Genomic DNA, 12,500 nt, shown 5'->3' with positions numbered 1-12,500 from the left:
GTGTGTGTGTGTGTGTGTGCACTAGGAGGAGACAGTGATTCAGTGATTGAGTTACTGTAGACCCCCATTGTGTGTTACCAGGGTTCTGTGGTGAGCAGTGAATGTTTGCACGTTACACACTTGAACATGCAGCGCAGGTTTCCTGTGCGTAATACCACTGTCATTCAACAGGTGGCGCTAAGATTGAAGTCTCCGTGTTGGATTAGAGCCAGGGGATTGGGCTAATCCGCGTCTCCTGTCTCCCATTCCTCTGGCCTTAAAAGTAGCCATATTGTTTCTAAACTATAGAGAGGCAAAGTGACCGCCTACTTCCTGCATCAGCAGTGTACCAGAGATTTTCATCCGCCATTTATTTTCCCATACAGATTTCGTAAAATGCTTATAAAAATAGTTTTACTTGTTCAAACCAAACGGTTCAGATATATTCAGAATCGAGAGAGACCATAGAACATTTCACTCGGACGAACTACAAAAAAAACGTTGAAAACATATTTTCTTTAAATCCGCTTTTTTTTTTTTTTTACGTTTTGGTCAGAGTGAAATAGAGGCCAAATAATGTGTTCTCAGAGCACTTTTTATTTCAACAATAAGGAATTGAAACTAAAGAAACTAAAACTGAGTGTCTGTCTGTCTGCAATAGGCTAATTAACAAATCAATGATTACAAATGAAATAATGGTATCCTTCAACAATGGAGAAATAATCATTTTTAAAAAATCATGAAGATGGTCATGTTTTGCAAATGATTTGACGGCCCTCTACCTTCACGGCCCGCAGGTCGGGAAAAGCTGCACTCAGCCAATATAAGCACGCCTCTATGGGTCTCTATGGGTCTCTCTCACTGGTCTCTATGGGTCTCTATGGGTCTCTCTCACTGGTCTCTATGGGTCTCTCACTGGTCTCTATGGGTCTCTCTCACTGGTCTCTATGGGTCTCTCTCACTGGTCTCTATGGGTCTCTCTCACTGGTCTCTATGGGTCTCTCTCTCTCATTGGTCTCTATGGGTCTCTCTCACTGGTCTCTATGGGTCTCTCTCTCTCATTGGTCTCTATGGGTCTCTCTCACTGGTCTCTATGGGTCTCTCTCTCTCACTGGTCTCTATGGGTCTCTCTCACTGGTCTCTATGGGTCTCTCTCACTGGTCTCTATGGGTCTCTCTCACTGGTCTCTATGGGTCTCTCTCTCTCACTGGTCTCTATGGGTCTCTCTCACTGGTCTCTATGGGTCTCTCTCTCTCACTGGTCTCTATGGGTCTCTCTCTCACTGGTCTCTATGGGTCTCTCTCACTGGTCTCTATGGGTCTCTCTCTCTCACTGGTCTCTATGGGTCTCTCTCACTGGTCTCTATGGGTCTCTCTCTCTCACTGGTCTCTATGGGTCTCTCTCACTGCTCTTCTGAGGCCGATTGAGTTTCTGGTCTTCCTTTCATCCTTTTTATTGATGTTGTCTTCTTTATTTGCACACTGTGTTCAGGAGGTATTTACTCGTTGTCTTCTTTATTTGCACACTGTGTTCAGGAGGTATTTACTGCTTTGACTCATTGTCTCCATGACTGACGGGACTAAATGATGAAGGCTGTTCTCTCTCCTGTTGCTTTCATGTCGCTCCAAATTGGGTTTTGCCTCCTCTCCTCCTCTGCCTGTCGTTGCTCATTTGCATGAAGTGTTTGCCCCTGTCTTCATTGTATAAAAGATCATGTGAATAAAAACCCAGTCCTAAATTAATGCTAGTAAACAGGACTCAGGGGCGGGGCCTAGTCCTAAATTAATGCTAGTAAACAGGACTCGGGGGCGGGGCCCAGTCCTAAATTAATGCTAGTAAACAGGACTCGGGGGCGGGGCCCAGTCCTAAATTAATGCTAGTAAACAGGACTCGGGGGCGGGGCCCAGTCCTAAATTAATGCTAGTAAACAGGACTCGGGGGCGGGGCCCAGTCCTAAATTAATGCTAGTAAAGAGGACTCGGGGGCGGGGCCCAGTCCTAAATTAATGCTAGTAAACAGGACTCGGGGCGGGGCCCAGTCCTAAATTAATGCTAGTAAACAGGACTCGGGGCGGGGCCCAGTCCTAAATTAATGCTAGTAAACAGGACTCGGGGGTGGGGCCCAGTCCTAAATTAATGCTAGTAAACAGGACTCGGGGCGGGGCCCAGTCCTAAATTAATGCTAGTAAACAGGACTCGGGGCGGGGCCTAGTCCTAAATTAATGCTAGTAAACAGGACTCGGGGCGGGGCCCAGTCCTAAATTAATGCTAGTAAACAGGACTCGGGGCGGGGCCCAGTCCTAAATTAATGCTAGTAAACAGGACTCGGGGCGGGGCCCAGTCCTAAATTAATGCTAGTAAACAGGACTCGGGGCGGGGCCTAGTCCTAAATTAATGCTAGTAAATAGGACTCGGGGGCGGGGCCCAGTCCTAAATTAATGCTAGTAAAGAGGACTCGGGGGCGGGGCCCAGTCCTAAATTAATGCTAGTAAACAGGACTCGGGGGCGGGGCCCAGTCCTAAATTAATGCTAGTAAACAGGACTCGGGGGCGGGGCCCAGTCCTAAATTAATGCTAGTAAAGAGGACTCGGGGGCGGGGCCCAGTCCTAAATTAATGCTAGTAAACAGGACTCGGGGCGGGGCCCAGTCCTAAATTAATGCTAGTAAACAGGACTCGGGGGTGGGGCCCAGTCCTAAATTAATGCTAGTAAACAGGACTCGGGGCGGGGCCCAGTCCTAAATTAATGCTAGTAAACAGGACTCGGGGCGGGGCCCAGTCCTAAATTAATGCTAGTAAAGAGGACTCGGGGGCGGGGCCCAGTCCTAAATTAATGCTAGTAAACAGGACTGGGGGCGGGGCCCAGTCCTAAATTAATGCTAGTAAACAGGACTCGGGGGTGGGGCCCAGTCCTAAATTAATGCTAGTAAACAGGACTCGGGGCGGGGCCCAGTCCTAAATTAATGCTAGTAAACAGGACTCGGGGCGGGGCCCAGTCCTAAATTAATGCTAGTAAACAGGACTCGGGGCGGGGCCCAGTCCTAAATTAATGCTAGTAAACAGGACTCGGGGCGGGGCCTAGTCCTAAATTAATGCTAGTAAATAGGACTCGGGGCGGGGCCCAGTCCTAAATTAATGCTAGTAAACAGGACTCGGGGGCGGGGCCCAGTCCTAAATTAATGCTAGTAAAGAGGACTCGGGGGCGGGGCCCAGTCCTAAATTAATGCTAGTAAACAGGACTCGGGGGCGGGGCCCAGTCCTAAATTAATGCTAGTAAAGAGGACTCGGGGGCGGGGCCCAGTCCTAAATTAATGCTAGTAAACAGGACTCGGGGACGGGGCCCAGTCCTAAATTAATGCTAGTAAACAGGACTCGGGGGCGGGGCCCAGTCCTAAATTAATGCTAGTAAACAGGACTCGGGGGCGGGGCCCAGTCCTAAATTAATGCTAGTAAAGAGGACTCGGGGGCGGGGCCCAGTCCTAAATTAATGCTAGTAAACAGGACTCGGGGGCGGGGCCCAGTCCTAAATTAATGCTAGTAAACAGGACTCGGGGGCGGGGCCCAGTCCTAAATTAATGCTAGTAAACAGGACTCGGGGGCGGGGCCCAGTCCTAAATTAATGCTAGTAAACAGGACTCGGGGGCGGGGCCCAGTCCTAAATTAATGCTAGTAAACAGGACTCGGGGGCGGGGCCCAGTCCTAAATTAATGCTAGTAAACGGGACTCGGGGGCGGGGCCCAGTCCTAAATTAATGCTAGTAAACAGGACTCGGGGGCGGGGCCCAGTCCTAAATTAATGCTAGTAAACAGGACTCGCTGAGCGTCATTGCGGCGTTTATTTTTTCGAACCACGGTCGATTTTTCAGAAATTCGCTTCAGACGTGTACACATCTGTGGCTGTGATTGACAGGTGGGTCAAAACTCGCATCGCAATTTCGTGCCGTATATTCGCATCGCTCTTGATGTGTAAGGACCTTTACAGTGAAGATTTCAGCTACAAACGGGGGGGTGTAAATGACGTCTTTTCAAGCCAACTTGGCATCTGAGGGCTTGTGGAGACTTGGATTACACCAGGTAAGCAGTTTAGAAACAGTCAGCATTCACTTCGTTGTTTAGGGGAATTCTGCAACAGTGTGTTCTGCTGTGAAATTCCTCACATGTTTTGTGGACTAAAAGACGTCACCTGCCCTTCCATCGGCATGGAGCTGACTAGATAATGACTGAAGTTGCATTTTTTTTAGGTGAATTTATCTTTTATGATTGCATGGCGATAGTTTAGTGGAGGTCGTGTGTGTGTGTGTGTGTGTGTGTGTGTGTGTGTGTGTGTGTGTGTTTTTGTGTGTGTGTGTGTGTGTGTGTGTGTGAGAGAGAATGTAACAGCCTTGGAGAGCAGCTACAGGAGGAGCATGACACACTCAAATCAGGGAGCTGCCCACTGAAGTCTTACATTGCTGTCTACTGAGCAGCTCCCCCGGTGGAACTGAGTTTAGTGCTTAACTCAAGAGGACATTCAGGCAGACACACACACACACGCACACACACACACACACACACGCGCAGACACACACACACAGACACACACACACACACACACACACACACACACACACACACACAGGGCTATAGAAAGAGGGACTCCATCTACAGCTGTCCCCAGCCAGTGAGGAAGTGATGACATCACCACTAGGGAATCCCTCCACCAGCTGTCTTCGGTGTGTGTGTGTGTGTGTGTGTGTGTGTGTGTGTGTGTGTGTGTGCGCATTGGTGATCTAGTAGAGGGTGCACCCACCCCCCCCCCCCCCCCCCCTTCTTAGAGGGACTCATGTTTTTGGACAGAAGACACCTGGCTTGAGTTTGTCCTGCCTCTTGATCCGTCCTGCTTTAGGCACAGGCAACAGTCTTTGCTTAGATCTCTGCTGCCGGCCAGATCCATGTGTCTGTGGTGGTGTGGAATGGGACATGGCTGTGGTCTGTTCCCTGTGAGAGGCAGTACGCTCAGTCGGTACGGACCAGCCAAGTGTGAAGGTTCACATTTCTGCTTTAGAAACGTTCCAGGATGTCCGCAGGTCCTTAAAATATCTGAGATGCTCATTAGAGGTCTTGTAATCTTGGCAAGTCTTGAAATGGGAAATCGTTACTGTACGTGATGTGAGAAGGTAGACGGCCCCATCTACGTGCAGACTTCCAGCCTAGTGGAAGTGCTTCCATGTGCCATGGTCTTTAGCACCGCGGTTGGTGTGCCATTGTCTTTAGCACCGTGGTTGGTGTGCCATGGGCTTTAGCACGACGGTTGGTGTACCATTGGCTTTAGCACCGCAGTTGGTGTACCATGGGCTTTAGCACCGCGGTTGGTGTACCATGGGCTTTAGCACCGCGGTTGGTGTACCAAGGGCTTTAGCACCGCGGTTGGTGTACCATGGGCTTTAGCACCACGGTTGGTGTACCAAGGGCTTTAGCACCGCGGTTGGTGTACCATTGGCTTTAGCACCGCGGTTGGTGTGGCATGGGCTTTAGCACCGCGGTTGGTGTGACATGGTCTTTAGCACCACGGTTGGTGTACCATTGGCTTTAGCACCGCGGTTGGTGTGACATGGGCTTTAGCACCGCGGTTGGTGTGACATGGTCTTTAGCACCGCGGTTGGTGTACCATGGGCTTTAGCACCGTGGTTGGTGTACCATTGGCTTTAGCACCGCGGTTGGTGTACCATGGGCTTTAGCACCGCGGTTGGTGTACCAAGGGCTTTAGCACCGCGGTTGGTGTACCATGGGCTTTAGCACCGCGGTTGGTGTGCCATGGTCTTTAGCACCACGGTTGGTGTGCCATGGGCTTTAGCACCGCGGTTGGTGTGCCATGGGCTTTAGCACGACGGTTGGTGTACCATTGGCTTTAGCACCGCAGTTGGTGTACCATGGGCTTTAGCACCGCGGTTGGTGTACCATGGGCTTTAGCACCGCGGTTGGTGTACCAAGGGCTTTAGCACCGCGGTTGGTGTACCATGGGCTTTAGCACCACGGTTGGTGTACCAAGGGCTTTAGCACCGCGGTTGGTGTACCATTGGCTTTAGCACCGCGGTTGGTGTGGCATGGGCTTTAGCACCGCGGTTGGTGTGACATGGTCTTTAGCACCACGGTTGGTGTACCATTGGCTTTAGCACCGCGGTTGGTGTGACATGGGCTTTAGCACCGCGGTTGGTGTGACATGGTCTTTAGCACCGCGGTTGGTGTACCATGGGCTTTAGCACCGTGGTTGGTGTACCATTGGCTTTAGCACCGCGGTTGGTGTACCATGGGCTTTAGCACCGCGGTTGGTGTACCAAGGGCTTTAGCACCGCGGTTGGTGTACCATGGGCTTTAGCACCGCGGTTGGTGTGCCATGGTCTTTAGCACCACGGTTGGTGTGCCATGGGCTTTAGCACCGCGGTTGGTGTACCATGGGCTTTAGCACCGCAGTTGGTGTGCCATGGGCTTTAGCACCGCGGTTGGTGTACCATGGGCTTTAGCACCGCAGTTGGTGTGCCATGGTCTTTAGCACCACGGTTGGTGTGCCATGGTCTTTAGCACCACGGTTGGTGTGCCATGGGCTTTAGCACCGCGGTTGTTGTACCAAGGGCTTTAGCACCGCGGTTGGTGTGTCATGGTCTTTAGCCCCGCGGTTGGTGTGTCATGGGCTTTAGCACCACGGTTGTCTCTTCCTAAGCCCATGGCACACCAATCAAACATTCTCCAACAATAATGGTAAGCCCTTATGAATTCTCCTTCACGTCTTTCCTTGACCTCATGGCGTTTTCCATCCAGGTCGAGGAGAAGTGCTTAGGAAGGAATAGGAGGTGGGACATGTTTTTTGACAATTGAAACGCAGCCCCCCTCTTTTTAAATGATGAATGAGCTGTGGAGTATTCAGGACAAGGCGGACACACACACACACACACACACACACACACACACACACACACACACACACACACCATCCATCTGGTTCTCAGTCCCTCTTGCATCTTTGTAGCACAGCTGTAGAAGTCAGATTTTCCCTCGATGCCTCTCGCACGTTCTCTCCTTCTCAGCTTTCTTACTCTGCTCTTCCAGCACAGCGGCTGCAGCTTTCTTCACTTTCTTTTTCTCTCATCTTTCCAGCAGCTGTAGAGCTGTTTCTCCCCACGCCTCGTCTTACTTTGCACGTCTCCTCTCCTCCGAACACTTTTTCCTCTCTCGTTACTACTCCCTTACAAGGATCCAAAACTGCTCCTCTGTGTCTCTCTCTCGGCCTCATTCTTCACCTTCTCGCATTTTCTTCACTCCTTTGTTTTTGCTCTGTCGTCCCACTTAAGGTGCTTTTTGCGCCTGTGAGTAAATGTGCCCACACACACACACACACACACACACACACACACACACACACACACACACACACACACACAGACACACACACACACACACACACACACACACACACACACACACCTCCACCTCCTCCCACGTCTTGAGGCATGTGTTATTGCAGTGAATAAAACGTGCGGACAGGAAGTGACAACACAGAGGAATGCTAGTAGACTGCTCCGCTGGGCCTCAGGGACTCTGCACAGGGAGGGATGGAACACTAAAGAGGAGGAATGAGAAGAGGAATGAAGACTGGAGGTAGAGAGAGAGGAGGAATGAAGACTGGAGGTAGAGAGAGAGAGAGAGAGAGGAGGAATGAAGACTGGAGGTAGAGAGAGAGAGAGGAGGAATGAAGACTGGAGGTAGAGAGAGAGAGAGGAGGAATGAAGACGAGGTAGAGAGAGAGAGGAGGAATGAAGACTGGAGGTAGAGAGAGAGGAGGAATGAAGACTGGAGGTAGAGAGAGAGAGGAGGAATGAGAAGAGGAATGAAGACTGGAGGTAGAGAGAGAGGAGGAATGAAGACTGGAGGTAGAGAGAGAGAGGAGGAATGAAGACTGGAGGTAGAGAGAGAGAGGAGGAATGAAGACTGGAGGTAGAGAGAGAGGAGGAATGAAGACTGGAGGTAGAGAGAGAGAGAGGAGGAATGAAGACTGGAGGTAGAGAGAGAGGAGGAATGAAGACTGGAGGTAGAGAGAGAGGAGGAATGAGAAGAGGAATGAAGACTGGAGGTAGAGAGAGAGAGGAGGAATGAAGACTGGAGGTAGAGAGAGAGAGAGGAGGAATGAAGACTGGAGGTAGAGGGAGAGAGAGGAGGAATGAAGACTGGAGGTAGAGAGAGAGGAGGAATGAAGACTGGAGGTAGAGAGAGAGAGAGGAGGAATGAAGACTGGAGGTAGAGAGAGAGAGAGAGAGGAGGAATGAAGACTGGAGGTAGAGAGAGAGGAGGAATGAAGACTGGAGGTAGAGAGAGAGAGGAGGAATGAAGACTGGAGGTAGAGAGAGAGAGAGAGGAGGAATGAAGACTGGAGGTAGAGAGAGAGAGAGAGAGGAGGAATGAAGACTGGAGGTAGAGAGAGAGAGAGGAGGAATGAAGACTGGAGGTAGAGAGAGACAGAGGAGGGAGGAGTGCCGGTATATTGCTCAGCTGAGCCTCCTGGGAGTGACAGCAGGGTGGGCAGAAGGAAAGGCTATGAGAGAGAGAGAGAGAGAGAGAGAAGTGAACTAGACAATGGGACTTAAGAGTGGAGGAAGGAGATGATGGAGGAATGTCTGTATGAAGGCTCCTCTGGACCTCCCAGGAGGAAAGGGTTTGATCAGGAGATGATGGAGAACTGTCTGTATGAAGGCTCCTCTGGACCTCCCAGGAGGAAAAGGGTTTGATGAAGGCAGGGTGGAAGAGAGAGGGATGGAGCAGGTAGCAATCATACCTGCCAACACTCTGGATTTTCTTCTTGTCTCCTAATTGCAGTACCAGAACCTCCCATCACAGGGGCAGCTTCTACCCAACTGCCATCCGCCTCTTCAATGAGACCTGAAAGCCCCCAAAAATCATGACTTTGCCTGACTTTGACTTTGAAAAAATAATAATAATCTGATATGGTGCATCCTTTCCTGTGCCTATGAAGTATAGCTTTGAGTGGGAATGAATGGAGGAAAAGAAACCGCAGAAAGACTGACTACGTTTACATGCACACAATATTCCACTATTATTCGGTAAATGACAATATTCTGAATTTGATAAGGGTAATTTAAACGGCGTATTCCAGTTGCATTTTCCGAATTTGGCCTTTTAACGAATTTAGCATTTTCCGATTAAGACATCTGGGTTATTCCAGTATTATTCAGGTTTTAGGAGAATTCTTTGATCATGTATACAGCGCATTCGGAATATGCGTCTCAATCAGGGTTTTTACCGCAGTTTGCAACGCATCAAAAGAAAAGCCCACATTTCTGATCGGGAGGAGATGAGAAACACGGAAGATGATGTAACTCTTATAACTGACTCTGGCCTAACAACGTAGCCTACGTTTAATATGAAAAACTTGGATATCGCAACGGCAAACTTTTCAGCAGCAAGCTCCTGAAACGGACCAGATGATGCTGGTAAGAATATAGTCAGGGCTCCTCTGTTTGTTCTGAACAGAACAAAACTCAGCTGATTCTACCTGCATCTCTCTCTCCCCCCACGTGGGAGGGCGAGCTACGGCTGCATGTAAACGGGAATATTAGTGGATTATTCATTTAGTCGGAATATTGTCTTTTTCCGAATATGGGCAAAAAGCGGAATATTGTGTGCATGTAAACGTAGTCACTGAGAGAACAGGTAAGGATGAGCGACATGGATGGATGAGAATGTAGCTGTGTACACATCGTCACAAACAAACAACAAAAACTCCACTCCACATGCCTACAGGCGTATGTAAGCTGTGCAGTAAAGTATGTTGCTAGAATCTGCATGTGTGTACTGTGCGTATAGCTGCCGTGTGCTAACTCACGGGTTAGCCTCATTTAGCCTAGTGGTCGTGTATGGGCCTACATGGCGTCATGTACATGTATTTTTATCAGCTCTGCTTCATTTACTGGGCTGACAAACGGAGGATACTGTAAAGAGTGCTGTTTATTACACACACACAAACGCACACGCACACACACACACACAAACGCACACACACATACACACACAGCCGTGGTTTGGAGTGTCTGCGTCATCTGGTGTTTGTAATTACTATGAGCTTGCCGATAGTGTTCTAATTTCTCCTCCATTACACTAAAGCAGTGCGTCTCCCCTCTTTTACAACAGAATTAGCAGTTTAACTACCTCGCTAGTCTAGCACTGATCTAGCACTGCCTCTCGCTCTAGTTCTCTGTCTCTCTGCACTGCCTCTCACTCTAGTTCTCTGTCTCTCTCTGCCTTGGAAGAATACGTTTTGAAGAAAGAAGAAAATATTCTTAAAATATTCTCCTGCCTGCCGGGGAGTGTTTGTGGGTTTTGTGTGCACGCAGTTTCCTTCACAAGCTTCTGTGATCGGCCCCCTGCTATGAGCCCCTGACCTGCCCAGACACCCGCATGTGGGAGTCAAACCCCTAACCCTGGCAATAGAGACAACTGCCGAGCACGTCATCATTCAGAAACCACGCCCAAAACGGGGGGAAACACCCCCCCCCCCAATCGTGGCGTTCTTCTATGTCGCTTGCATGGTCATGTGTTGCACACAAAGATCATATATACGGAAGGTGAACACTCCAACCAAACTTACTTCCTTGACGGCTAGATTCACATTTTTCTTCTCGCCAATTCTCAATGGCTTCCTTGTTTTGCTCAGGAGTACAAAAAAACTTCGATTGGCGATTTTTTACATTTGTTGTCTGCGCAGCCCCACCACACAACAGCTTTTAGCTATGTTTAATTCAAGGGAAATGACGCTGGTGTGTGGAAGTGAACGGAGAGCTTTCCCCCGTGATGGGCGTGGCCTATTTCATGCAGTGTCTCTATGCAGGTGCCATGCTACACTGGACAGCAACGAGGGATGAAACGATGAGCGGTTTAATGATAATCTGTGATCAGATTCCTGACGGTTAGTATGATGGCCTCTATGTCCAGCAGCTGTGGTACAGCACCGTGCAGCTGCCTGAACAGACCCACACCCATGTCCTCTTGTCACACGCATGCTCGATCCAACTAAAACAGAACAGGTGCGTCTTTGGTCCATACCGCATGTATTACCCATCTAACGTGGGCGAGAACCAGTTGTACCGGAGCCGCACAGCAACAAACGTACCTCAACTCTATTCTTTATAGTGAGCGCTCCTTTTCATACCGACACGGCACAGTTTGGTAAGATGCTATGACGACAACAAGTCTTTGACGTGCTGCAAAAAGCCTCCGTATATATATATGTGCTTATGGCAGAAAATACTAAAAGCGTGTTTTTCATCAATTACATCTTTATTCAAAGAAGAACGTATATAGCACAAAAACAATCCTCTTAAACGAGGCAGTTAAAGTTTAACTGTTAAACAAAAAAACAAAACAAAAAAGATACGCAGCGCTCGTAAAGGCAGCCAAGCCCGTAGGCTCTGAGCCAAACCTCTTCAGAGATTAACGAGCCAACACTAGTGCACTCTTACATACGAGTGAGCCTCTCTTAGGCCATGTTCACATTACAGGCAAATCTGATTAGCTGATAAAGTCATTAATCATCATTATCTTGAAATCTGATTTGGGAGTGTGTCCGCACTGCCACAAATCTGATTCTCAAGTCGGATCTGTGTGTCCAGACCTAAACAGCCTATCTGCATGGGTTACTATGGTAATGACGTGGGCGTCAGTAAATACGTACGTTGGTGAAGTGGTTTCCCTGCGCAGAAGCATTTGATGACGAGTTGCGAGTGACCGACAAAATTGATCGACAAAATTCTTAACAATCGATTATCGATCAAATTCTTTTAACGATCGTGTATCCATCGATTAAACGTGCCCATCCCTACTCCCGGTATAGAAGTAGCTAAGCTCACTTAGTCCATGTTAACATTGCCTTGTAAATGGTGTAAAGCACGTCCCTGTTGTGTTGTGCGTTCCTTGACGGGCTCCTCCTCAGTTACGGCGCCCCGGGCGTGGAGTTCACCGGCCTGCACAGAGACACCACCGCTGTCACACAGATGCACTTCCTGCCCGGACAGGTGAGCTGCTCGCCGCTTACCTGTACTCTTACCTGTACTCTTACCTGTACTCTTACCTGTACTCTTACCTGTACTCTTACCTGTACTCTTACCTGTACTCCTACCTGTACTCTTACCTGTACTCCTACCTGTACTCTTACCTGTACTCCTGCACGTCCGGATTCTAGAGCAAAGCACTAAATCATTGTTTTTTTGCGGCGACAGGGCCGTCTGCTGTCGCTGCTGGATGACAACACGATCCACCTGTGGGAGCTGGCAGCCGGGCCGGCCAGAGAGGTGGGCGGGGCTAAGAGAGAGGGCGTGGTCTGTCTCCAGGAAGTGGGCAGCTACAGCCTCCCAGGGAGACCTGGCATCGAGAGCTGCAGGTACATGAGGGCCTGCGCACTCTCTTCCACTCCATCTGTCTATTCCTTCATTTGTTTATTCTATCCGTTTATATCTTTCTCTCAAGCCGCAGCAGATCTGCAAG

General features: G+C 49.4%; 1 protein-coding gene across 1 annotated transcript in view; it reads left to right on the top strand.

Annotated features, from left to right (window-relative positions):
• llgl1 (LLGL scribble cell polarity complex component 1) overlaps positions 1–12,500 on the top strand; it is a 95,929-nt gene that overhangs the window by 31,388 nt on the left and 52,041 nt on the right. The window contains exons 3-4 of the mRNA XM_083650188.1: positions 11,950–12,031; positions 12,236–12,396. Of these exons, the coding sequence (XP_083506314.1) occupies positions 11,950–12,031; positions 12,236–12,396 (243 nt within the window). The remainder of the gene's footprint in view (positions 1–11,949; positions 12,032–12,235; positions 12,397–12,500) is intronic.

Source organism: Poromitra crassiceps (genome assembly GCF_964638095.1).
Source record: "Poromitra crassiceps genome assembly, chromosome: 13".
NCBI classification, from domain to species: Eukaryota; Metazoa; Chordata; class Actinopteri; order Beryciformes; family Melamphaidae; genus Poromitra; species Poromitra crassiceps.
This window is presented reverse-complemented; position numbering and strand designations above follow the sequence as displayed.